This window comes from Psittacula echo, assembly GCF_963264785.1.
Source record: "Psittacula echo genome assembly, chromosome: 4".
NCBI classification, from domain to species: Eukaryota; Metazoa; Chordata; class Aves; order Psittaciformes; family Psittacidae; genus Psittacula; species Psittacula echo.
The window spans coordinates 83,797,388-83,825,294 of record NC_137738.1 but is presented as its reverse complement, the minus strand read 5'-3'; the positions used below and the strand labels follow the sequence as shown (position 1 = coordinate 83,825,294).

Below are 27,907 nucleotides of genomic sequence, written 5' to 3'. Positions count from 1 at the left end.
AAATCAGGATCAAGCATCTGAAGCAGTAGTGAATGTTTTAAGCACTGAGGAAATAAAACTCTTACTGAAAAGGCAAGCAGCCAGTGCAGTTCTCTTTACAGCTACTTGGGAAGTGTCTGGAGAAGTTAAAACCTTGCCAAAAAACCCATCAAGTGGCATCTCCTCGCTGTGACCATCCAGCCAAGCAGCAAAAGGAAGAGCAAGAGAATAGGTGCTTCCAATGGATGAAAGCCACGTCAGGCTAATTAAACACAAGTACTTTGATATTTCAGTAAACAAAGCGCTTCCAAGAGATTATGTGGGGATTAAACAAGTTTCTTAATTTTGCCCATAAACTTACAAAGATCATGAGTTTAGTTTTATTATTATTTTTTATTTATTTGATGAAGGGCAGGGGGAGGGGAGTCTTTCTGCAGTACTCTGGAACCTAGAGCTGAAACATTTTACCCTTCCAAGCACCTACTGTCATCAAAGAAACACAGAGTATCAGCTTACTTTTTTTCATGCAACTGCTCCGCAAAATACTGTTTTCTGGACTCAACAGATACTAACGTGACTTTTTCTGTAGCTTAAAAGTGTATTTTGTTTCCATGATTATGACATCACTGGCTATATGATGCAAACTACAGAATGCATCTATGCAATTTACACTTAACAAGGCACGGCTCTGGTAATCTACTACAGTTATGTTATCTTAAGCAGCCACATGGTTAGATACCATATATCTTCTTCACCAAGGCAACAGCCTTCTCATCTGTTGGCGGTTTCCTCTGGCTGCCAGGTTGTAAGAATTTTTTGATTGTTGGAATGTTGCTTGTTCTTCCTTTAAAAGCCTGTAAAAAGCAGCAGTAAAGCCAATGAGAGTAAGGAAATTGTAATTCCATCCCTTATAGCTTAAAAACCAGGCAACTTGGATTTTTACTTCTCAGACATGGTTATTAAACACAAAAGGTAGTAGCCCTTACAGCCAGCTCAGCACTCAGCATTTTCCATTGGGAAAAATAAAAAAGGGAAAAAATACACCTACAACATACTAGTCACCTTCAAAAATGCAGGTGTGAGTATTCTGATCTGCAATGCTGGTGCTACAAAGTTTACCTTAGTTTCCCAAATCGGGATGTGAAAAAAACAATATTCAAGAGTTAAGATTCATTCACAGTGCAAAGCACCACAAAACACAAAATATAAGAAACTTAACAGCTCTTGTATAGAATTTCTTGAGAATATAATTTTGCTGGCAAAAAGGACAGGAACTGCAGACACAGCAGGCTGCAGACTTCCCCTCCTGATGCTCATTGCTGTGTTTGAAGGCATGGAAGGAGCAGTTACAGGACCAAACTGGCAGCATTAGTAAGTGAATTCCTGCCAGCAGAGAAAGCACAGGAAAGCCAAGCTGGAGAAAGGAGAGCCCACAGGAGGCAACACAGTGTGCCTGTGGTCAGATTATTGTTGTCAAAACAACAGACAGAGAACTATCAGTAACATGGTACAATGGTTCAAAAGATTTAAACATCAATTAGCTTTTAAGACTGGACAGTGAAATTTGTCATATTCCATATTGAGACCCGATGATTACTAACCTGTAGCACAGGGAACGCAGACAGTATATCAGGCTTACATTCTTCTGCCATTAAAATGGCTTCCAGCAGATGGATGTCTGCCCAGCTTAATTTGTTGCCAACAAGATAATCCTGGCCATGGTCTTTTAAGGCCTTCAAAATACAAACAAGTTTAAAAAGTCTATAGGAGGTAACAATTTTATCTAGATATTCATCACAGATGGATTTCTACAAAAACACACAAGAGCAAATCTGTACAAGAACCTATAACCTTAGAAAGTGATAGATATTGTCATGACAAAAAGTTAAATCGGAACTCATGTTTCAGTGCGTGCAGGCCTGTTATTCACCCTAACCTACTGCAGCAGGTAGCTGTAACAAATCCTGTACCAGAAGAAGACTTGATTCATCCAAAAGAAACAGGACTAAAGTAACTGGAAGAGGCAGTCAGGAGAGTTGACCTGTACGATACTTCAACTTCTTTTTTTAAAGTCAAGTGAATTCCCAGGTGTTTGAGCAAATCTGAGTTTGCTGATTATAGTTTGAAATAGGTCAGGAATGAAAGAACACAGCCTTTCCACCCTTCACCCTGCATGGAAGGATTCTTTCACGGCAAACTACTGATGCAAGAATCACAGCCTGCCAAAGCTACCAATTGCTGCAACAAACAAGTTGTGGTGAACACTGCAGGACCAAGAGAAGGAAACGTGTCTGTGCCTATGCTGCTCTAATGCTACACTTAAACAACTATCAAATGTGTGCTAAAACTAGAACATCAGTCTGTGACTTTGGAAGCACATTCTTTCTCCAGTCCCAATTTTCCCTAGTAAAATCTGCCAATTTTACTGCTTACACCTCCATGCTGAATACTGGCTCCATCATACAGTTCCAGAGCTACACTGTCACTTTGCCATCTGAAACAGAGGTGTGTGGCGATAGCGAAATGGCGGGGGGGGGGGGGGAGGGCAGGAGGGAACCTGTTCCCCGCTTTACTGTCTTTGTGGACTACTGGTGTTTTAGCACTTACCTTTTCATAAACAGGAAAGTATCTGGTTGTAGCTCGTTCAATGATTAAGGCAAGATTCTTTTCTTTTGTGTCAGCTGGTTGAAAAGGGTGATACATAATCATGTCCATCAGGTCTTTTGTTCCCTCCACATACATATCAATCCTGAAACAAATTTTTTTTTTTTTTTTCATATTTCTCGTTTTACCATTTTGTTTTTATTATTTTCCTGAAAGACAGTGCTGAAGTGATCACCAAGTAGAATGCTTATTAGTGAACGTAACACGAGACACTTGTTTGCTTTCTTGTTCTTCCACTTGGATTCCAGGTCAGCTTGTTTTTCAAAGCACAGATCTCTACAAACAGGCTCACAGTTTGTGCAACAAGCAAGGTATATGTAAGAGCTTGTGACTGATGTATTTCAAGCGGAGTTCACACTCTTCTTTGTTGGCAATCTATTCATCTACGTCATGTGACAAAAGACCACATATATAAGCCACACTAGACAAAAAAAAGATAAAAACCAGTTCTGAGGTCTAATCATGGAAGGATCCCGGTTACCAATTGCCAGTTCAGACATGTCAGTCCATATTAATCCCCAGAGTCTCTGGTGTTGCACCTCCGCTATCACAGAAGAAGCCCTTTACAGTAAGCGGCAGTCAGTTAGGTTAAGGACTTAACTGAACTCTTCCATTACTTTTGTTTGGTTTACAAAATAAGGATTTTTGCTTTTGCGTTAGCCCTTTAATTATGATAATGGAAAATATCCGCACCTTACATTGCAAAGTAATACCAGGGAAATACTGGTTTAACTTTCAGTAGCTTAAGCCACTGAACATGCCTTTTTTTAAGATCAGATTGAAGTATCCTTCGCATTTCAAAAAAAGGGAATTGGAACACCTAAAGACACTTCATTTTTTTTGCAGGCAGCTGTGGGGTTTTTATACTGTTTTCTCAGTTAAAGAGGATAAAAAACCCAAACCAACTAACGTAGTTAGCCTTTATTATTGTATAAAGGTCCTGCAGTTGCCCAGGAACTTAATGCACTTCTGGTCTCTGTGAAATCAAATGAGCCTGAAGGCAACCATGACATTCTCACCATGTTGACAATTAACAATCATTTTTCAATCACAAAGTCCATTCACCCAGTCCCTGGATCTGAGGAGACAAGGCACAAGCAGATGTATAGGCACCTTTACATGCAGATATTTCAAAGCAATATTCTTCTCATAAATATTAAAAATTATGGCAAGGTATTAGCAAGGTTAGTATGCACTGTTACTGTACCAGGCTCTCTCCTTCAGGTCTTTTCCATAGAGGTTGTACTTCGCTGCTATGTAGCTGCTAATGGCTCTTGTCTGCACCATCTTCATTCCATCGATCTCCACCATGGGCACTTGCTGAAATAGCAGGTATCCATCTGGGGAAGACAAGGAAGCAAACTATTCATTACTATGCTGAATCTGAGAGAGACCCGGTAAATACATCAAGACACTTCCAATTATGAGGCATGAAAGCATCGGCAAGCAAGCAGGTCTCTCATCTCTTCTTTTTACAGGTTACACTGTACTGGAGAAGTTACACAAATATCACCTCTTATACCTTTGTTATATTGGTGTGCATTTATGCTTAGGGTACCATTTACAGACTCACCACTGAGTAATTTTTCTAGGTCTTCCTTCTTTTCTATGAATTGTTCCTCAAACTGAAAAGCAATGATAAAAAACAACACTGTGTCACAAAAAGCATGGAAAAGTGGAAGGAAGTCTGGAAGTTAAGCTACATCTCTCCACACTATTCCCCATACTTGTCATGACTGTGTTGACCCCTACTCCTATTCTTCATCTCTCTTCCAGCAGATAATCCAGAACGGTAAGTGTCCCCAACCCCACAGCAATGTACAATGCTTTACACTTCACAGAAGTTCCCTGGTTATGAAGATCAGTCTACTTGCCTGCACAAACAATTAATAGAGACCAAATCATTCACTTAAAAGCAGCTGATACAACATGAAATATTGATAAGTTTTTAATAAGTTATGCCTGTTACACAACATTTATGTCCCCCTTAACCTCTACTGGCATATTTATTTTCTTTTTAACAAGAAGGACGTTTTAATGAGGGCAAGATTTTGTTTCCTCAGCACTTGTGCTCTGCAGCTTCTCTGTCAGCAACGTTCACAAGTGAGAACCATTAAAACCCCTTTTATTTCCAACAGAGTATAAAGAGTTTCTGAGAAAACAGTTTCAAAGCAGCGTATTCAAACAAAAACTGAATGTAGAAATTAGGACTCCTTAGGATGGTTTTCACCTGATGTGAATCTGGATATCTCCCTCCTGCCTTCAGGGCAGCTCTGCTGATTTATCTGACTTGGGTCCTAACACAAAGAATGACAAGCACTTTGGAGATAACATTCTAAAGGTTTTCATGTGGTAGGCATGGTCTTTCAGTGGACAATAATCAAGAGACACAGGGAAGTAAAGAGCATTCAAAAAAAGAGATACACAGTTGTGGTGTGTAGCAAGAGTTTAAGATCTCAGCCTAAAGTCCATTTCAAAAACTAGACTTAACAATTCTCTTTGTATGTTAGAACACTTTACTGTGCAACTAATTGCTCATGAAATACGTTAAATACAACATAAGAGAGCGTATCACTGACTCTAAGCATTCTGCATCACAATAGGTGATGTGTATATCTCTAAGCACAGATGTAATTGGGAAACCTTTCCAAAGAGTATATTTAAATCACAGATTAATCTGATCACTTTATAAAAAAGGTACACACCTCAACCCCAGCTGCTGCTAACAGCCATCGGATTGACTCCATCCTCCCCCTCATGTTGGAATAATGCAGCTTGGGTTTCCCTGCCATGATCTCGGACTTCTTTTTTCCTGGCAAATTCAAGAGGAAGATCTTATACAGAAGGAAGTATTTTTTAAATTAGCATTTTAAATGTTCCACTCCAAACTACTCAATACAGTTGGATGAAAGTGAGGGTAAAAGGGCAATCAAGGCCTATATACTTGACGCAACCGAATTTCCTGTGGGTTAGTGTAAAAACAGAGACAGTACACGTACGAGAACATGCAACAATTCAGAAGAGAATGAGAGAATGTTATAAGCACCTAAAGCACCTAAACACCTAAATTCGTACATATATGTTTAAATCATATGCATATCTTTAAAAATACTAACATAGCTGCAAGAACTCATGAGAGCTTTACAGCCAAAGCAGAACTGCAAGGTAATCCTGAATAAACACATTTTTGCCTTGTAGTGATACAGTCTTTTCAGTAGGTTTTTGGTTGTGTGACTGCACTCACGTCATACCAGTCTTGAAAATGTGCTGTGTCACATTAATTGCTTCACCAGAACACCAACCCAGAGGCAACAGCTTTACCTTCCCCTTTCTCATGACGACAGTTCAGAGTTCTGTGCTCCTGTGCCTGTACAAGTATGAGCTTATAACAGCAACATATATTCCAGAATATAGTTCACCAGGCCTACTGACTTCCACATGTAGCTAGTTCTGTTTTGACCACTAGCCAAATCACAATATATGCATTATAGATAATGTGCACTGACTTCAGACCCACTCAAATTTTATGAACAACTGTTAAACTGTCACACGGACTTATATCCTATTTGCCCTAAAAACATAACTTAAAAACCAAATCCAAACAAACTGGTCAATGCCCCCAGCAGCAGGGAACTGAAGCCAGTGCACAAGATGATGGCATTGGGATGAAACACTTGGTTCTTTCAAATTTCACTAACCAGTGCAGTCACATGCCATAGTATGATCTCAGCAGCTGATGCGAGCTTGCCTAGTGCTGGAAACAAAGCTAGCACTGTACTCTTATCACTACTGGGTCCCAGGAGAATGAAGCAGGTTTAACAGAAGACAGTGTGACAGACTGATTCATCACTAAGCAAAGGTTTCATCTGTGTGCAGGCAGGCTTATTTAATCTTGGATAGACTTCACAGTTCGTAATTTAGCCACAAAGTGGAAACTTTGACCATAATTCCAATCAGTGAAGAGGACCAAACAGGACAACAGTGAAAGGGGAGACCGCCTTCTCCACTTAAATCGTTTGCGTACGGTTGTATCTTCAATAGGCCCTACAGCAAACAGCCATTGTTCTACTCAGGGCTGGACGAGAAGAAACCTGGTGCCCCCGTCCAAAAAAATGCGTCTGGAAGACCACTGCTCCGCTTCCAGCTAGCCCTGGCAATATCGTATCCCAGACACCTCAGTCTCTTGCAACAAAGTTCCCCTGACACATAAATACGTGCTCAATAATAAAGACTTGATTATGTCTTGATGCTTTTGACTTGGCATCTAGTCTACAGCTGCTGGATGCCTACATAGGCTCCTGTATACCTGAAGAGCAACAGGGTACGTAAATAAGGCATTTAGAGAACTGCCTCATCACAACTACCTTTACCAGGCCTCACGTACAGAAGACCACGACCTACACTCCATTTCTACTTCCCGTGTGAGTTACATTATACCCAGTGAAAGAGCTCTCAGTCTTCCCTACTTCAAGAAAACCTTCATTCCCTGGTGCTCAGGAAGTAGATGACAGCCTCAACTCCACTCCACCTGAGAGAACCGCACCGGGGCACCCACAGACTGGAGAAGCACTCTAACCTTCAGTACACGGGATCAAGGCCGGGAAACAACCAACAATTACAGACCAGCGTAAGCACAAAGAGCAAACTTCCCTGACCTCTCCCCAAAGCAGAGGTAGAGCTGATAAAAATCAGCCCTGCCAGAGCTCTGCTGGCCCATGTCACCTCAGTGCTCCACTGCAATCACCTGTAGAAGCCAAAGAGCAGAGCAAGGGTGAGTGGGAAAAAGTCCAGGTATCAACATAACCTGCACTTGTTCGTCAACAGTTCCTTGTGGGGACTGGCCAAGGGTTGAGGCTTTTTGTGCTGGTAAGGAAAAGCTTACATTTTTCTGGAACTGCACTGCTTCAGGACTGACCTTGGGGCTTAGACTGAATACTTACACACCCTTGCAAAGTACTTTGGCCACTCTGCTCCTGCTCTGCAACAACTATCTCTTTGTAGCGCAGTGAGTCATGAAAGTGGTAAAGTTGGCAAACTGCCTTTCTTGAATAGCAATAACTGACCTGAAAATAAACCACAAACTTTCTCAATGTTCTAGTGCATCAGATCTTCCTTGGACCTCCACCAGGCAGATGCCAGTGACAGCTACTGCTGCAATCTCAGTTTTTAAAAAAATCACCCTGTTTTGTCCAAAACAACTCAGGCAGCAGCCCTCCAGTAAGAAACAAGTGAACCTAACAGCAATCCCATAATCTGCTGCAGGACCTTAAACTTGCTTCCTAATTGGATGGACCTCAAAGTAGTTCTCTGCTTTGCTCCTCATACACTGCTCACACAGGGCTGCTCGAGCACAAGGAGCTCACAGCACAGCCCTCATGCTGCATCGGGCCCACCTCAGTCTCCAGGCCATCCTAAAACTAACTTCTCACCAGCATGTGGTTTCTACTGGGCCTCTGGCCAAGTCCCGAGTCAGGAAGCATTCCCTGCTCCACCAGAGCTAGGACCAGTGCTTGAACGAGTGAAAGCCAAATTACCTCGACATTTTAAAACTTCTAACTCCAAAAGCAATTCCACCGCAAGCTTCCTGCTCAGCCTACCCACAGAGCGCCCCTAAGCACACCCTCCCTGCCCGGCCTGGGTCCCTGCAGCAGCTCACCCAGGCACGGTCCGAACTGCAAACCGCTCTGACACGAGCCTTGCCTTTCGCCCCCCCCCCCCGGCAAAGGGCACCGGCTGGCCACCCTCCGCCCCGCACGGTGGCCAAGTCACCAAGTTCACTTGGTGGCAGCCAAGCCCAGTGCAGCCCAGCCCGACCCTGCATACCCAGCCGGCCAAGCTCCGCGCAACCCGCCGGTGTCCCGTCCTGCTGCCGACGGGTCGCCATTCCACCGGAGGAGCCCCCGCCAGCCCTCAGGCCCCGCCGCCGCAGGCCCCGCGTCGCAGCACAGCTCACACCTTCCCTTGGGCAGGGACCGGCCCCCCTCCATCCCCCTCGCTCCGGCCTAGCCGCCAAGCCCCGCAACTCCCCCCAAGGCCGCCATCGCCACCAGTACCCTGCGCACGGACCGCACAGCCGACAGAGAACCCTCTCCGCGCAGATCCGCAGGGACCGCCCCCCCCGCCTCGCCGCTCCTCCCCTCGGCGACGGCGACCGCGACCGCCAACCGGCCTCCTGCCCGCCGTAGCCCTCGCCGGCGGCCTATGAGCCGCACGGGGGTAGCGGGGCGTGGCTTTCTGCCGGTAAACCGCGTCCCTGAGCCCGGGGAGCGTGGCTGGGGAAAGAAGAGCTGCCGCAGCCTTGTCCTGAAGTCTTGCGAAGCCACTTTTCGCAATGGGCCGGGTTCGGCATGCCACGGCTGCGCCCCAGAGGGACACGGCCGCCGGGGCAGAGGAAAGGCTCCGAGGCGGCAGTGGCTTTCCCAGCGGTGGCGGGGCCGGGGGAGAGGCCTAGGCCGCAGTCCCTTCGTGAGGACACGCGACTGTCCGTGTGCTAGGGGCTCTGGCTCTGCGAGGCTGAAGGCTGGGGCTGTACGCAGACGCCCGAGCGTTTGGCTCTGCAGGGGAGCTTGCACCGCAAAGAGCCGGCAGCCACGGCCCAGCTTCCCAGCTCGAGTTTCTGACGGCGCTCTGCAGCTGGGGGCCCTGCGTGAGGTGGGAGGGAAAGGGCTCTTGCAACAACTCCGGTGCATGCTTTGCTGCAGGAAACACTGGGGCTTTTCCTTTCCTGGTGGTAAAAACTGGTTCCAGACAGTGCATTTCTTATAAAGAAACTACCTGTGTTACTGATACAGAGGGCTTGATATAAGAAACGCTAGCGCGTGGAAGGCTGTGGAATTTAGGGGCCCCACTAAACATAAATTGCCTTCTACATACCATTCTTCTGCCCATCCTCCTTTCCATTCTTCTCCTTCTCCTTACCACATCTACATATCAGTTGGCCCATTCTACCATTCCTTCTCATTCTTCTCTACTTATCAGTTAATCCAAAGACAGACAGATAGGGCTGGTTTCAGCTACTTGTGTAATCACTGGGGCATCCAGATGTGACAAAGGTGAAAAGTTTAAGCAGCGGAAGACTCATCTTGAAGACCCCTACCCACAAGAGGAAGACTCATTTACTTCATCCTGAGACACTCACCCATGACCACGGGGAGGCACTGCGCATGTGCAAAGGACTTCTTACCTCATTATAATACGAAGCGGGGATAGATCATGAATATGTATAGGCATGTAACTTTGGAGAATAAATGTAGCGGGAAAACGACACTGAGGTGTGCATACTTTGGAGGAGCGATCCAGATGCACCTCAGCGCTGAATAAAAGCATACCTACTTTACAACTTTTACGAGTTGTGGAGTCTCTCCGCATATCATTACCAAGAGTTTTAGTGTCCCGGGCTTGTCCAGCTTAAAAAACTACAGCATGAACCGTGGCTGAGGAAGGATCACTATCATGCACAAATAGGATCTGAACTCACTCTCAGTACTCTTCTAACACATTTGCTGTTTCTGGTCTTACACAGATTATCTTGCTGAAGCCCTCCCCATACACAACGGAGACTATTTAGGCATAAACTGTTCAGGGACTGAAGCTGCTTTGGCTTGCATAGGAAAGAATTAAATATTCACTGGGTCTCAAAGCTTAGCTAAGGCTGACTTCTGGTGCACAGGAATGTGTGGCCAGTTCATTAGGAGACTGAACATGGGTGAGTGCACTGTTGAAAACAGAGACAGTTTGCTTCTTTTCATTTCTTTCATGCACAGCTTGCTTAAAAAGACTGTTATATATCAGATCTTAATGCTGCACAAATCCACCAGCAGAATACCAACTTACTGTTCTAGGCAGGAGCTCCAATAGGGGACAAGGGAGCAGCTCAGATATCTAAGTCACACCTGACAAAATAAAGGGGGTGGGTGGGGCAGAGGGTACTTAAGAGTCTCCAGCTCTAAAATACTGCTAACAAACGTTGCCATCAGCTACCTCCAGATGCTGCCTGTTTTACAGGTGTCTGAACTGGTATGTCGTCAGTTTCAGATTGGGTTGACAGCTGGACACATAAGATGTGATTTATTTCACTCTGAAGTAGAACATGAATGTTGGAGGAACTGAATGGCCATGTACCATAAGAGGCTTGGGTGACCAATGCTGATTTGGATATTTGTAGTGTATGCAAGATGAACCCTGCCTCAGATGAAGCTCCAGTGAATATCTTAGTCAACCTATTGCTGAAATGCAGAAGCCATCCTGCAGATGCTGGGACCGCAGATCATAAATGCAGCAAGATGTCTTATTTGACCCTTCGGTGCATTCTCTGAATTAGCCCATGAGGCTAATTTTCTGTACCTCTGAGAAGCATTCTCTTATGCCCAAGCTGGAAAAGGAGTTAACTTTGCTGGCAGTTAAAATTCTGTATGTACAGTGGATGAATGTTTTTGTTAGCATCAGGACAAACACATAACCGTCGGAATGGTTGTATGAGGTGCTTTAGTAAGGCGCTGAGAACCAGGGGTACGCACCCAAATCTGGTTCTAACCCCGTCACATCGTGTTTGCAATTTATACACTAAGATTACAACATCAGCCTCTTCTGCCCTTGCGCAGCCCCCTCTGGTGGTCGTCCTGATGAAGTAAGGAGTCTTCCTCACTCTGTCCTTTTCACCTTTCTGTTCTTTGGACAAATCTCAACCATTATGTGGACACAGCATTCTCTTATCTTCACTTAGTTGCCCTTGGTATGTGGTTCTGACTTACTTAATCTTTGGTTCTGCTAAGTTGGAGTTTCACAGTACATTCTTTTCTACACTCCTTTTATTACACAAGGCTATATTTGTTTCTATTCCTAAAGTCACCATTGTAGCGTTTAGTTATACAGTAACTAAAATACAAACCAACACAACTGCAGCATTCAATGTATGAAGCTTTTCTACTGATTTATGATTTCTAAACACAATCACCTACTGGAACAGTTATAAAATAACTAAAATACAGAACAGCAAAGTTACAAAATTTTAACATATGTACAACGGCTTTCTATTGATTTACAAACTTTTCAAATATAATCACTGCTAGAATGGTCACAGAAAATTTCACCCTCCTCTAACATTTTCACTGCCTCATCAGTTCAAGTCCTATGAAGAAAAGAACTAACCTCAAGGAAGAAGAATAGTTTGTGATACTGTTTGTAAATGAAGCAGTGGTGGTTCCCATGAAATCAGGATCAAGCATCTGAAGCAGTAGTGAATGTTTTAAGCACTGAGGAAATAAAACTCTTACTGAAAAGGCAAGCAGCCAGTGCAGTTCTCTTTACAGCTACTTGGGAAGTGTCTGGAGAAGTTAAAACCTTGCCAAAAAACCCATCAAGTGGCATCTCCTCGCTGTGACCATCCAGCCAAGCAGCAAAAGGAAGAGCAAGAGAATAGGTGCTTCCAATGGATGAAAGCCACGTCAGGCTAATTAAACACAAGTACTTTGATATTTCAGTAAACAAAGCGCTTCCAAGAGATTATGTGGGGATTAAACAAGTTTCTTAATTTTGCCCATAAACTTACAAAGATCATGAGTTTAGTTTTATTATTATTTTTTATTTATTTGATGAAGGGCAGGGGGAGGGGAGTCTTTCTGCAGTACTCTGGAACCTAGAGCTGAAACATTTTACCCTTCCAAGCACCTACTGTCATCAAAGAAACACAGAGTATCAGCTTACTTTTTTTCATGCAACTGCTCCGCAAAATACTGTTTTCTGGACTCAACAGATACTAACGTGACTTTTTCTGTAGCTTAAAAGTGTATTTTGTTTCCATGATTATGACATCACTGGCTATATGATGCAAACTACAGAATGCATCTATGCAATTTACACTTAACAAGGCACGGCTCTGGTAATCTACTACAGTTATGTTATCTTAAGCAGCCACATGGTTAGATACCATATATCTCCATCGCCAAGGCAACAGCCTTATCATCTTCTGGTGGTTTCCTCTGGCTGCCAGGCTGTAAGAACTTTTTGATTGTTGGAATGTTGCTTGTTCTTCCTTTAAAAGCCTGTAAAAAGCAGCAGTAAAGCCAATGAGAGTAAGGAAATTGTAATTCCATCCCTTATAGCTTAAAAACCAGGCAACTTGGATTTTTACTTCTCAGACATGGTTATTAAACACAAAAGGTAGTAGCCCTTACAGCCAGCTCAGCACTCAGCATTTTCCATTGGGAAAAATAAAAAAGGGAAAAAATACACCTACAACATACTAGTCACCTTCAAAAATGCAGGTGTGAGTATTCTGATCTGCAATGCTGGTGCTACAAAGTTTACCTTAGTTTCCCAAATCGGGATGTGAAAAAAACAATATTCAAGAGTTAAGATTCATTCACAGTGCAAAGCACCACAAAACACAAAATATAAGAAACTTAACAGCTCTTGTATAGAATTTCTTGAGAATATAATTTTGCTGGCAAAAAGGACAGGAACTGCAGACACAGCAGGCTGCAGACTTCCCCTCCTGATGCTCATTGCTGTGTTTGAAGGCATGGAAGGAGCAGTTACAGGACCAAACTGGCAGCATTAGTAAGTGAATTCCTGCCAGCAGAGAAAGCACAGGAAAGCCAAGCTGGAGAAAGGAGAGCCCACAGGAGGCAACACAGTGTGCCTGTGGTCAGATTATTGTTGTCAAAACAACAGACAGAGAACTATCAGTAACATGGTACAATGGTTCAAAAGATTTAAACATCAATTAGCTTTTAAGACTGGACAGTGAAATTTGTCATATTCCATATTGAGACCCGATGATTACTAACCTGTAGCACAGGGAACGCAGACAGTATATCAGGCTTACATTCTTCTGCCATTAAAATGGCTTCCAGCAGATGGATGTCTGCCCAGCTTAATTTGTTGCCAACAAGATAATCCTGGCCATGGTCTTTTAAGGCCTTCAAAATACAAACAAGTTTAAAAAGTCTACAGGAGGTAACAATTTTATCTAGATATTCATCACAGATGGATTTCTACAAAAACACACAAGAGCAAATCTGTACAAGAACCTATAACCTTAGGAAGTGATAGATATTGTCATGACAAAAAGTTAAATCGGAACTCATGTTTCAGTGCGTGCGGGCCTGTTATTCACCCTAACCTACTGCAGCAGGTAGCTGTAACAAATCCTGTACCAGAAGAAGACTTGATTCATCCAAAAGAAACAGGACTAAAGTAACTGGAAGAGGCAGTCAGGAGAGTTGACCTGTACGATACTTCAACTTCTTTTTTTAAAGTCAAGTGAATTCCCAGGTGTTTGAGCAAATCTGAGTTTGCTGATTATAGTTTGAAATAGGTCAGGAATGAAAGAACACAGCCTTTCCACCCTTCACCCTGCATGGAAGGATTCTTTCACGGCAAACTACTGATGCAAGAATCACAGCCTGCCAAAGCTACCAATTGCTGCAACAAACAAGTTGTGGTGAACACTGCAGGACCAAGAGAAGGAAACGTGTCTGTGCCTATGCTGCTCTAATGCTACACTTAAACAACTATCAAATGTGTGCTAAAACTAGAACATCAGTCTGTGACTTTGGAAGCACATTCTTTCTCCAGTCCCAATTTTCCCTAGTAAAATCTGCCAATTTTACTGCTTACACCTCCATGCTGAATACTGGCTCCATCATACAGTTCCAGAGCTACACTGTCACTTTGCCATCTGAAACAGAGGTGTGTGGCGATAGCGAAATGGCGGGGGGGGGGGGAGGGCAGGAGGGAACTTGTTCCCCGCTTTACTGTTTTTGTGGACTACTGGTGTTTTAGCACTTACCTTTTCATAAACAGGAAAGTATCTGGTTGTAGCTCGTTCAATGATTAAGGCAAGATTCTTTTCTTTTGTGTCAGCTGGTTGAAAAGGGTGATACATAATCATGTCCATCAGGTCTTTTGTTCCCTCCACATACATATCAATCCTGAAACAAATTTTTTTTTTTTTTTTCATATTTCTCGTTTTACCATTTTGTTTTTATTATTTTCCTGAAAGACAGTGCTGAAGTGATCACCAAGTAGAATGCTTATTAGTGAACGTAACACGAGACACTTGTTTGCTTTCTTGTTCTTCCACTTGGATTCCAGGTCAGCTTGTTTTTCAAAGCACAGATCTCTACAAACAGGCTTACAGTTTGTGCAACAAGCAAGGTATATGTAAGAGCTTGTGACTGATGTATTTCAAGCGGAGTTCACACTCTTCTTTGTTGGCAATCTATTCATCTACGTCATGTGACAAAAGACCACATATATAAGCCACACTAGACAAAAAAAGATAAAAACCAGTTCTGAGGTCTAATCATGGAAGGATCCCGGTTACCAATTGCCAGTTCAGACATGTCAGTCCATATTAATCCCCAGAGTCTCTGGTGTTGCACCTCCGCTATCACAGAAGAAGCCCTTTACAGTAAGCGGCAGTCAGTTAGGTTAAGGACTTAACTGAACTCTTCCATTACTTTTGTTTGGTTTACAAAATAAGGATTTTTGCTTTTGCGTTAGCCCTTTAATTATGATAATGGAAAATATCCGCACCTTACATTGCAAAGTAATACCAGGGAAATACTGGTTTAACTTTCAGTAGCTTAAGCCACTGAACATGCCTTTTTTTAAGATCAGATTGAAGTATCCTTCGCATTTCAAAAAAAGGGAATTGGAACACCTAAAGACACTTCATTTTTTTTGCAGGCAGCTGTGGGGTTTTTATACTGTTTTCTCAGTTAAAGAGGATAAAAAACCCAAACCAACTAACGTAGTTAGCCTTTATTATTGTATAAAGGTCCTGCAGTTGCCCAGGAACTTAATGCACTTCTGGTCTCTGTGAAATCAAATGAGCCTGAAGGCAACCATGACATTCTCACCATGTTGACAATTAACAATCATTTTTCAATCACAAAGTCCATTCACCCAGTCCCTGGATCTGAGGAGACAAGGCACAAGCAGATGTATAGGCACCTTTACATGCAGATATTTCAAAGCAATATTCTTCTCATAAATATTAAAAATTATGGCAAGGTATTAGCAAGGTTAGTATGCACTGTTACTGTACCAGGCTCTCTCCTTCAGGTCTTTTCCATAGAGGTTGTACTTCGCTGCTATGTAGCTGCTAATGGCTCTTGTCTGCACCATCTTCATTCCATCGATCTCCACCATGGGCACTTGCTGAAATAGCAGGTATCCATCTGGGGAAGACAAGGAAGCAAACTATTCATTACTATGCTGAATCTGAGAGAGACCCGGTAAATACATCAAGACACTTCCAATTATGAGGCATGAAAGCATCGGCAAGCAAGCAGGTCTCTCATCTCTTCTTTTTACAGGTTACACTGTACTGGAGAAGTTACACAAATATCACCTCTTATACCTTTGTTATATTGGTGTGCATTTATGCTTAGGGTACCATTTACAGACTCACCACTGAGTAATTTTTCTAGGTCTTCCTTCTTTTCTATGAATTGTTCCTCAAACTGAAAAGCAATGATAAAAAACAACACTGTGTCACAAAAAGCATGGAAAAGTGGAAGGAAGTCTGGAAGTTAAGCTACATCTCTCCACACTATTCCCCATACTTGTCATGACTGTGTTGACCCCTACTCCTATTCTTCATCTCTCTTCCAGCAGATAATCCAGAACGGTAAGTGTCCCCAGCCCCACAGCAATGTACAATGCTTTACACTTCACAGAAGTTCCCTGGTTATGAAGATCAGTCTACTTGCCTGCACAAACAATTAATAGAGACCAAATCATTCACTTAAAAGCAGCTGATACAACATGAAATATTGATAAGTTTTTAATAAGTTATGCCTGTTACACAACATTTATGTCCCCCTTAACCTCTACTGGCATATTTATTTTCTTTTTAACGAAAAGGACGTTTTAATGAGGGCAAGATTTTGTTTCCTCAGCACTTGTGCTCTGCAGCTTCTCTGTCAGCAACGTTCACAAGTGAGAACCATTAAAACCCCTTTTATTTCCAACAGAGTATAAAGAGTTTCTGAGAAAACAGTTTCAAAGCAGCGTATTCAAACAAAAACTGAATGTAGAAATTAGGACTCCTTAGGATGGTTTTCACCTGATGTGAATCTGGATATCTCCCTCCTGCCTTCAGGGCAGCTCTGCTGATTTATCTGACTTGGGTCCTAACACAAAGAATGACAAGCACTTTGGAGATAACATTCTAAAGGTTTTCATGTGGTAGGCATGGTCTTTCAGTGGACAATAATCAAGAGACACAGGGAAGTAAAGAGCATTCAAAAAAAGAGATACACAGTTGTGGTGTGTAGCAAGAGTTTAAGATCTCAGCCTAAAGTCCATTTCAAAAACTAGACTTAACAATTCTCTTTGTATGTTAGAACACTTTACTGTGCAACTAATTGCTCATGAAATACCTTAAATACAACATAAGAGAGCGTATCACTGACTCTAAGCATTCTGCATCACAATAGGTGATGTGTATATCTCTAAGCACAGATGTAATTGGGAAACCTTTCCAAAGAGTATATTTAAATCACAGATTAATCTGATCACTTTATAAAAAAGGTACACACCTCAACCCCAGCTGCTGCTAACAGCCATCGGATTGACTCCATCCTCCCCCTCATGTTGGAATAATGCAGCTTGGGTTTCCCTGCCATGATCTCGGACTTCTTTTTTCCTGGCAAATTCAAGAGGAAGATCTTATACAGAAGGAAGTATTTTTTAAATTAGCATTTTAAATGTTCCACTCCAAACTACTCAATACAGTTGGATGAAAGTGAGGGTAAAAGGGCAATCAAGGCCTATATACTTGACGCAACCGAATTTCCTGTGGGTTAGTGTAAAAACAGAGACAGTACACGTACGAGAACATGCAACAATTCAGAAGAGAATGAGAGAATGTTATAAGCACCTAAAGCACCTAAACACCTAAATTCGTACATATATGTTTAAATCATATGCATATCTTTAAAAATACTAACATAGCTGCAAGAACTCATGAGAGCTTTACAGCCAAAGCAGAACTGCAAGGTAATCCTGAATAAACACATTTTTGCCTTGTAGTGATACAGTCTTTTCAGTAGGTTTTTGGTTGTGTGACTGCACTCACGTCATACCAGTCTTGAAAATGTGCTGTGTCACATTAATTGCTTCACCAGAACACCAACCCAGAGGCAACAGCTTTACCTTCCCCTTTCTCATGACGACAGTTCAGAGTTCTGTGCTCCTGTGCCTGTACAAGTATGAGCTTATAACAGCAACATATATTCCAGAATATAGTTCACCAGGCCTACTGACTTCCACATGTAGCTAGTTCTGTTTTGACCACTAGCCAAATCACAATATATGCATTATAGATAATGTGCACTGACTTCAGACCCACTCAAATTTTATGAACAACTGTTAAACTGTCACACGGACTTATATCCTATTTGCCCTAAAAACATAACTTAAAAACCAAATCCAAACAAACTGGTCAATGCCCCCAGCAGCAGGGAACTGAAGCCAGTGCACAAGATGATGGCATTGGGATGAAACACTTGGTTCTTTCAAATTTCACTAACCAGTGCAGTCACATGCCATAGTATGATCTCAGCAGCTGATGCGAGCTTGCCTAGTGCTGGAAACAAAGCTAGCACTGTACTCTTATCACTACTGGGTCCCAGGAGAATGAAGCAGGTTTAACAGAAGACAGTGTGACAGACTGATTCATCACTAAGCAAAGGTTTCATCTGTGTGCAGGCAGGCTTATTTAATCTTGGATAGACTTCACAGTTCGTAATTTAGCCACAAAGTGGAAACTTTGACCATAATTCCAATCAGTGAAGAGGACCAAACAGGACAACAGTGAAAGGGGAGACCGCCTTCTCCACTTAAATCGTTTGCGTACGGTTGTATCTTCAATAGGCCCTACAGCAAACAGCCATTGTTCTACTCAGGGCTGGACGAGAAGAAACCTGGTGCCCCCGTCCAAAAAAATGCGTCTGGAAGACCACTGCTCCGCTTCCAGCTAGCCCTGGCAATATCGTATCCCAGACACCTCAGTCTCTTGCAACAAAGTTCCCCTGACACATAAATACGTGCTCAATAATAAAGACTTGATTATGTCTTGATGCTTTTGACTTGGCATCTAGTCTACAGCTGCTGGATGCCTACATAGGCTCCTGTATACCTGAAGAGCAACAGGGTACGTAAATAAGGCATTTAGAGAACTGCCTCATCACAACTACCTTTACCAGGCCTCACGTACAGAAGACCACGACCTACACTCCATTTCTACTTCCCGTGTGAGTTACATTATACCCAGTGAAAGAGCTCTCAGTCTTCCCTACTTCAAGAAAACCTTCATTCCCTGGTGCTCAGGAAGTAGATGACAGCCTCAACTCCACTCCACCTGAGAGAACCGCACCGGGGCACCCACAGACTGGAGAAGCACTCTAACCTTCAGTACACGGGATCAAGGCCGGGAAACAACCAACAATTACAGACCAGCGTAAGCACAAAGAGCAAACTTCCCTGACCTCTCCCCAAAGCAGAGGTAGAGCTGATAAAAATCAGCCCTGCCAGAGCTCTGCTGGCCCATGTCACCTCAGTGCTCCACTGCAATCACCTGTAGAAGCCAAAGAGCAGAGCAAGGGTGAGTGGGAAAAAGTCCAGGTATCAACATAACCTGCACTTGTTCGTCAACAGTTCCTTGTGGGGACTGGCCAAGGGTTGAGGCTTTTTGTGCTGGTAAGGAAAAGCTTACATTTTTCTGGAACTGCACTGCTTCAGGACTGACCTTGGGGCTTAGACTGAATACTTACACACCCTTGCAAAGTACTTTGGCCACTCTGCTCCTGCTCTGCAACAACTATCTCTTTGTAGCGCAGTGAGTCATGAAAGTGGTAAAGTTGGCAAACTGCCTTTCTTGAATAGCAATAACTGACCTGAAAATAAACCACAAACTTTCTCAATGTTCTAGTGCATCAGATCTTCCTTGGACCTCCACCAGGCAGATGCCAGTGACAGCTACTGCTGCAATCTCAGTTTTTAAAAAAATCACCCTGTTTTGTCCAAAACAACTCAGGCAGCAGCCCTCCAGTAAGAAACAAGTGAACCTAACAGCAATCCCATAATCTGCTGCAGGACCTTAAACTTGCTTCCTAATTGGATGGACCTCAAAGTAGTTCTCTGCTTTGCTCCTCACACACTGCTCACACAGGGCTGCTCGAGCACAAGGAGCTCACAGCACAGCCCTCATGCTGCATCGGGCCCACCTCAGTCTCCAGGCCATCCTAAAACTAACTTCTCACCAGCATGTGGTTTCTACTGGGCCTCTGGCCAAGTCCCGAGTCAGGAAGCATTCCCTGCTCCACCAGAGCTAGGACCAGTGCTTGAACGAGTGAAAGCCAAATTACCTCGACATTTTAAAACTTCTAACTCCAAAAGCAATTCCACCGCAAGCTTCCTGCTCAGCCTACCCACAGAGCGCCCCTAAGCACACCCTCCCTGCCCGGCCTGGGTCCCTGCAGCAGCTCACCCAGGCACGGTCCGAACTGCAAACCGCTCTGACACGAGCCTTGCCTTTCGCCCCCCCCCCCCGGCAAAGGGCACCGGCTGGCCACCCTCCGCCCCGCACGGTGGCCAAGTCACCAAGTTCACTTGGTGGCAGCCAAGCCCAGTGCAGCCCAGCCCGACCCTGCATACCCAGCCGGCCAAGCTCCGCGCAACCCGCCGGTGTCCCGTCCTGCTGCCGACGGGTCGCCATTCCACCGGAGGAGCCCCCGCCAGCCCTCAGGCCCCGCCGCCGCAGGCCCCGCGTCGCAGCACAGCTCACACCTTCCCTTGGGCAGGGACCGGCCCCCCTCCATCCCCCTCGCTCCGGCCTAGCCGCCAAGCCCCGCAACTCCCCCCAAGGCCGCCATCGCCACCAGTACCCTGCGCACGGACCGCACAGCCGACAGAGAACCCTCTCCGCGCAGATCCGCAGGGACCGCCCCCCCCGCCTCGCCGCTCCTCCCCTCGGCGACGGCGACCGCGACCGCCAACCGGCCTCCTGCCCGCCGTAGCCCTCGCCGGCGGCCTATGAGCCGCACGGGGGTAGCGGGGCGTGGCTTTCTGCCGGTAAACCGCGTCCCTGAGCCCGGGGAGCGTGGCTGGGGAAAGAAGAGCTGCCGCAGCCTTGTCCTGAAGTCTTGCGAAGCCACTTTTCGCAATGGGCCGGGTTCGGCATGCCACGGCTGCGCCCCAGAGGGACACGGCCGCCGGGGCAGAGGAAAGGCTCCGAGGCGGCAGTGGCTTTCCCAGCGGTGGCGGGGCCGGGGGAGAGGCCTAGGCCGCAGTCCCTTCGTGAGGACACGCGACTGTCCGTGTGCTAGGGGCTCTGGCTCTGCGAGGCTGAAGGCTGGGGCTGTACGCAGACGCCCGAGCGTTTGGCTCTGCAGGGGAGCTTGCACCGCAAAGAGCCGGCAGCCACGGCCAAGCTTCCCAGCTCGAGTTTCTGACGGCGCTCTGCAGCTGGGGGCCCTGCGTGAGGTGGGAGGGAAAGGGCTCTTGCAACAACTCCGGTGCATGCTTTGCTGCAGGAAACACTGGGGCTTTTCCTTTCCTGGTGGTAAAAACTGGTTCCAGACAGTGCATTTCTTATAAAGAAGCTATGAGTTTTAGTGTCCCAAGTTTGCCCAGCATAAAATTGCCACTGTCTGAGTGGTGGTTGCTTTTAGGGCACTGGCTGTTGCATTTACAAACTTGGTTGATTTGGTGTTTAAATAATATACAATTTTATGTATATTATTATTTGTAATGTCAACTGTCTTTCTATTATGTCAGTAGCAGAGCTTGATTTAAGTGATTATAATGTACAGTTTACATTTAACTGAGTTGAATATAGTCACATAAGCGAACATGAAGTCCTATGTTTCAGGGTCTTACTAGCCTCTGACACCATTTGACCCTTCCTGAAACAGTAAATTTTACAGCTGACAATTAGTGACAAGTATTCATTCCGAAGTCCAGTCTGTGAAGTGCTTTTAGCTGCTACAATAGACCTTTTGTTAAAGGAAATACTGGTGAACCTACAGTACATGAGTTTAAATGTCTGCTGGCAGAACAGAGGTGCAATACGACTTCTGGTCCCAGCATACTCTGAGTTAAGTTCAGAGAAAAGCTGAAGCCAAACCTGTCATCCCCATCGAACCAGAACCTGCAGATTTCTCCCGGCATTTCTCAGAACAAATGTATCACTCACTGTTAGGGCTAAGCTGTTTTCATTTTCCAGCAGCTCTTGGGAATGCCAGGAAGACAAAACCAAAGAGCTCTTAGGCGTATAAGTAGCAGCAAGAAGTCATTGAACAAACTGGTTTTGTGTGTAAATTGTAAGACTTTATTTCAGTATTTTCTTAAGTGATTTAAGACATCCTGTGTTGTCCAGTGTACCCCCCTCAGTGCACCCCCCAGAGCAGTGAGCTATTTCATTTGCTGGTATGCTTGTGTAGATCTAATTTGGAAGTATTTGCAGAGGGCTAAAAACAGTCCTGTAGTTAAGGAAAGAGAGATCAAGAACCAGTTCACCATTTTCATTATTTTCACCATGAATTTCATCAGCAAACACAAAGACTATGAAATAAGAGTTTCTGTGGGTTAAGGTTGCTGCTCAGTGGAAAATTTTCATCACTCTTGGTAAATCTTCTGCTTGTAGTGGTGGTTTCCTCTGGCTGCCAGGCTGCAGGAATTTCTTTATTGTGGGGATATTGCTTATTCTTGCTTTAAAACTCTACAAAACAGAACAAAAACAGCACTATGCTTAAGAACAATGGTAGCTGCCAGATATTAAGATGTTATTGATGCCATAAAAGTAACATTATGGGTTCATCCTGCAGAAGAATCTGTATGCTTTGTCCTATTATTCATTTGTGGCTATAGTGACAGAAGGCAGCAATAACCACCAGTATTTGAGGCCAGGTAAAAGTAGTTAGGATACTTGATTTTTTTCTGTCACTTCTCCACTCACCCACCCACTCTCCCATATTTCTCAGCCAGTTTAAATCAGTGGTGCTGCCTTGATTCATTGTCTGTTAAAACTGTCCATTCAGTTACCTGCAAGACAGGAAACTTGGCAAGGATATCAGGTTTGCACTCTTCTGCCATTAAAAGGCTTTCAAGTAACTGCACATCTGCCCTGCTAAGCTGATTGCCCACAAGAAAGTCGTGTCCATGATCTTTCAAAACCTAAAACCAAAGAACCAGAAGTGATTATTTTTTTCCCTTTCTGTGACTTACTGTATCTTCAAAGCAAGGTCGTACACTGCATGGAGTTATCCTTGAAAGAAGGAAGTGTAGTAGAAAGAAGCAAGTGTTAATTTGAATCTGTAGTTCAAATGAACAACTTGACCACACTCTCATCCTAGGCATAATTTCTCAGCCCTTGCTCTTCTGCATTTCTTTCTGCCAGGTCAGTTGTACTCCTCTTGCCTTCACTTCTCTAGCTCCTGTAGTCAGCACTGCTGTGTTGAAGGCTTTATGGGATATAACCATATAACCATCACTGCGAATGCTTATAGAAGATTTACAAGACGCTTAAGTTCAGCCCAGGGCATAGAGTATCTTGGACCTTTCAAATTATGGGCAGATGCCTTCTCACCTGTTTCCTCTTTAATTTGAGGAATTTGGGAGATCTGTCTGTGTAACCTGTGCCTCAGGGTCTTGACACCCAGCTAATCCATCTTCCCTTTTGTTACAGAAGGAGTTGTAATGCTTTTCACAGCATGAATGGTAGAGGGGGTTCTGCATTTCAGGAGGAAACTTTATGTAAAAGCTGATGCTATAGTGTCTTTTGTCTGAAACAACACACAGACTGCAACATGGACATCTGGGGAGCTTGGTGTGTCCTGGGTTTTTGCAGCTTTGCATCTCACTCCTAGATTTGTAGTGCCTGCTGTCCCCTGTGTAGCGTCCTATCTCCATCTTCATGCCAGTCCCACCAAACCCATAGCATTTATATGTTAGTGGTAATTTTTCTTCTCTGTTTTCCTCAGTAAAAATTGTTTGTGTAGATCCAGGATAGAGCTTCAGGAAAACAATATTAATTAAGCTACTACGTCTTTGCCACATACCTTCTCGAAGACTGGGAAATATCTGTTTGTGGCCTTGTCCACAAGATTAGCAAAATGTTGTTGCTTTTTATCCTCTGGTTGGAAAGTGTGTGTCATCAGTAACTCATTCAAATCTATTATTGCTTCCACATACATATCAATTCTGAAAAGAATAGATCCATTTGGTCAAGTCAAACACAGTAGGTTGAAATAGCACAATAGCTACTGCCATAACCCCACTGAGATGTTGGGAACTCTTTGCCTCTTCTATCCAGTATGCCTAGCTTGGAGCAGTTCTCCCTGGGGTGCAGTAGCTTCTGGACAGGAGAGCATGGGTGAAAGAAAAGTGCAAAGTGCCTACAAAAAACTAAAAGGCTGTGCCCCTTCAATTTTTGACTAGGAGTGATACTTCTCTGTATTAAGGTTGCATTAAGGATGGTGTCATCCAAATGTGTTAAAATCCAATCAGACATGGTGGCAAGTTAAACAATGGGTCCGTACAAATCCTATCAAATATCTTAACGTGTTTACCAATGCTAATTAACTTGAAGCATTTAAAAATAATTCAGGTCAAACCGTGTGGCCTAGAAGCCCTGTCATTTAATAACCAGTTAGTAATTCTAACTCTAATTCCTGGTTATTAGACAAGGCTTTTGTTTCCTTTGAAGACATTTGCCTAACTTTGATCTGGTGAAAATACCTGCTGCTGCCAACTGTGGGAGAAGATGAAAAGCTGCCTTATAAGGCAGTCTGCGCTCCTGACTGCTTTCTTCTGTTAGCTCTGTTGACCTTTGCTCTTCATGAACTCCCTTGCACTGTGTTGTCTAGCTAATCTAGCTGGTTATTACTGCTGTAATACAACTGTGCCTGTAGTCACAGTTAAAACATGCTACATGAGAAGCTGCTGTATCACCCTGAATCTATGAGCTGGGATATCTTGTGTTAACACAGAGCAGTAGTATGAACTGTAGCCTAACAGGAAAATATGGTACTGTTACTGTACAGGGCTCTCTCCTTCAGGTCCTTCCCGTAGAGGTTGTACTTTGCTGCTATATAGTTGCCAATGGCTCTTGACTGCACCATCTTCATTCCATCAATCTCCACCATTGGCACTTGCTGAAACAGCAGGGATCCATCTAGCAAAAAGGGGACAAGACAAGGAGACATTCAATATTTGAATGAGAACCATTAGTGTGTGTTTGGCCAAGGAATCACACGTGTAATTTTTTATTTAGAATCATAGAATCATTTAGGTTGGAAAAGACCCTTAAGATCATCAGGTCCAACCGTTAACTCAGTACTGCCAAGTCCACCACTAAACTTATGAGAGATCAAAAAACCTGTTCACCATTTTCATTATTTTCACTGTTAATTTCATCAGCAAACACAAAGACTATGAAATAAGAGTTTCTGTGGGTTAAGGTTGCTGCTCAGTGGACATAAGACTTATTAAGTGTTCTATTACCTGTATATAGTATTACCTAATTATTAAAAAATGAAAGAAACTTACCCTTCTGTAACTTTGTCAGATCATCCTTTGTTTCCAGAAAACATTCTTCAAACTGCAGGAAATAAAGAAAAAATGTTGTGTTATCACTGCATATTTTAGCTTCTGCTTTGCATGAGACAAAAAGCTGTGTTTCAGGGAATTTTATTTTTTTAAAAAGAAATCAGATTTGGAAGTGATATCTTTAAAAATTTGTTTTGCCGTTGTCACATCCTCTCCTCTTCCCTCTCAGATGTGATTCATATTTCTGTGCAGGTAAGATTTTGGCTAAAGCTGAGGTGACTGAAAAGCACAAAACCCTGTCTACTGAGCAAACAGTGACTGTTCCACTTCTGATGTCAGTGCTGGGAGAAAGGAGGGTAGGTAAACTCACACTGAAGCAGCACAACTGTGGTTCCTTTGCCACAGGCTGGCAAAAGGAGAGGCAAAGAGAAGAGATCGAGTGTCCTATGTAGCTTTCTGGCATATTGCCCATTACTGTGACAAAACCTCACAGCTCTTAAAACACACAGATCCCCCACACTACCACAGTCATTCCATAGAACATTTTGGTTGGGTTTTTTTTTTGCTATTTTGGACATTGGGATTTAACTGAAGGTCTTCAGAATGGAAAGTGCTCAACCCCTGTGATCAAAAGATGAGAAGCCAGGTTCTGCCGCTGTCATTTTGAGGTTTTGCTTTCACTAGGTACTGGGGAGAGGCATTTATGGTGCTACCAGTATGCCTGGCACACAGTGCTTGGAACTGAAATGGGAACTTGCCCGCCTGTTTAGAGTAAGCTAGTCATTGTTGGCTTGGTCAGCAAAACACTAAATGCAGAGCTTGAAAGTGCTGGTCAGTCACACTTCTTATAAGGAACAGCGAAAATACGTATTTGTCAGATGCTCTTATTATAAAAAACAGGACAAACCTCAACCCCAGCTGCTGCTAGTAGCCACCGTATTGATTCCATTCGGCCTCGTCCATTGAAGTAGTGCAGCTTGGGCTTCCCGGACATGCTTCCACTGATTTCCTACTGTCTGGAATAAAGTAAGCTTTGCAAACCAAAGATTTAGAATGCGGGTTTTTAGTCTCTAACAAGTTCTCAAGCATTGTTCAAAGTTGTCTTGTTTGAAACCAATGATTTATCGTCCAAGACTCTCATCACATTAGTAGAGGAGGTAAAAGACTATATTGAGGGACTGCATTGTATGAATTTTTTTGAAATTTTGAATTTTTTTGTTTTGAATGTTTTTTATATGTGCAGGTTAGTTAAGCAAAACTGTACTGGGAGCAATTGGCCCATGTCAGAGAACAAGCAAGTTAAAACCCATTTGCATCCCAAACTGTTTTGCTCTGACCAAAAAAACAGGGCATGTGAGATACACTGCTCTCTTTATTTTGGTATTATCTCTGGATAGATTACTGTTTAATCACATACACAACATAAACTCACCTATTGCTGTGCTTTCTTCAGCAGCCATTATGCTCTATTTTAAGGTAATAGGCCTTCCTGTTACCCCCACTTTAAGCATTCAATTTCATTTACAACACTCCCCACTGCTCCCATTTCTTTAGGCAAGCATCTGAAGACATGGAATTTAATTTTGTCTAAGGTAATATTAGATTTGCCTTTACCATAGGCAGAGCCAACATGCAATACGTGCTTGAACAGTTCCGACTGCTGGAATTTAAAGCAACAACAGTTTGTAGACAGGCTGTCATTCCCCCAGCCAGAATCAGTGCGTGCATATCAGCAGCATACATGTAGACAGTGCCTAGTTTGTACTAGCTTCACAGTTATTATCATCATGTCAACAATAAAACTGAAGCATTAACAGCAGCAAAAAGAAAATAGCTAAAACCCCACCATATTCCCCACGTAAAAACCATATTTTCTCTGAAATAGGAAGAAGGTGAGAGGAAACACTCCACACTTGAGATCTACTTTTATCTTAAATTTGTACACCTAGGAAGCAGTTGATCAATAATTTAACATAACCACTCACATAACCATGTTAGTAAAGTACAGACAAGTAATCAATAAAACTCATTCACTGACTCAGTTTCAATTACGCTAATTACTTACTCCTGTGCAAAAAAGCTTACCTTGGACACAGTATAGCTCGCTCTAAGCTCTCAGCAGCTTTGCCTTGAGATTATATAGTTCTATAGCCCCTCCTACAAAGGGAATTGCAAACAGTTCTCTTTGGGAGACTCCTGCTTCTTAAACAAATAGAAACAATTATGTCTGTTTAGTTACTTCTCACCTATAGCAAATAAATTCCTGACTCATGCTGACAACGTACAAATGTGAAATTCATGAGAGTCATGGTTATTTGGAACTTCTGTGTCAGCAGAGAACTGTTGCTTCCTATTTTCATTGTTTGGCAACCTGCTACTTAAAATAACCAGAACAGCTGAAAAGCTCCCATGATTTAAAAAAATACTGTGATAGCAATAAACAATTTATTTTAATATTTTATGGTTTGGGGTTTTTATACTTTTAATAGATTGCCATTTTACATAAGTCACATTAACTAATTCAGCTTGAATCCTACGTAAGGTTCCTCGCTTAGTGAAGCAGGATATTCCTTCAGGATATTTTTCTTCTGTATTTCATTCCTGGACACAGAAGTGTTTTTTCCTGTTTCTCTCAAAATGTTTCCATGAATCTGACTAGGTGAAAATGTACAGCAGAGACAACTGTAGGGGACAGTGAATG

The 27,907-nt window shown here is 43.4% G+C and overlaps 1 protein-coding gene across 14 annotated transcripts; it reads right to left on the bottom strand.

Annotated features, from left to right (window-relative positions):
• Positions 1 to 34: 34 nt before the first annotated feature.
• On the bottom strand, positions 35 to 27,907 carry LOC308220704 (glutathione S-transferase-like). 14 transcript variants are annotated; one of them, XM_080617032.1, is made up of 13 exons: positions 20,544 to 20,680; positions 17,196 to 17,302; positions 16,064 to 16,115; positions 15,698 to 15,830; positions 14,435 to 14,576; positions 13,431 to 13,562; positions 12,569 to 12,683; positions 5,349 to 5,455; positions 4,217 to 4,268; positions 3,851 to 3,983; positions 2,587 to 2,728; positions 1,581 to 1,712; positions 52 to 833 (listed from the first exon to the last, which is right to left on the bottom strand). In XM_080617032.1, exons 2-13 carry the CDS (start codon positions 17,280 to 17,282, stop codon positions 711 to 713), a joined length of 1,350 nt encoding a protein of 449 aa, XP_080473158.1. In that variant the 5' UTR covers positions 17,283 to 17,302; positions 20,544 to 20,680; the 3' UTR covers positions 52 to 710. The 14 variants fall into 14 exon arrangements, 12 of the variants coding, with proteins under 12 accessions (XP_080473160.1, XP_080473154.1, XP_080473150.1 ...); XM_080617023.1 differs by lacking the exon at positions 20,544 to 20,680 and adding an exon at positions 20,314 to 20,484; XM_080617029.1 differs by lacking the exons at positions 16,064 to 16,115; positions 17,196 to 17,302; positions 20,544 to 20,680 and adding an exon at positions 20,314 to 20,488 and having other exon boundaries at positions 48 to 833.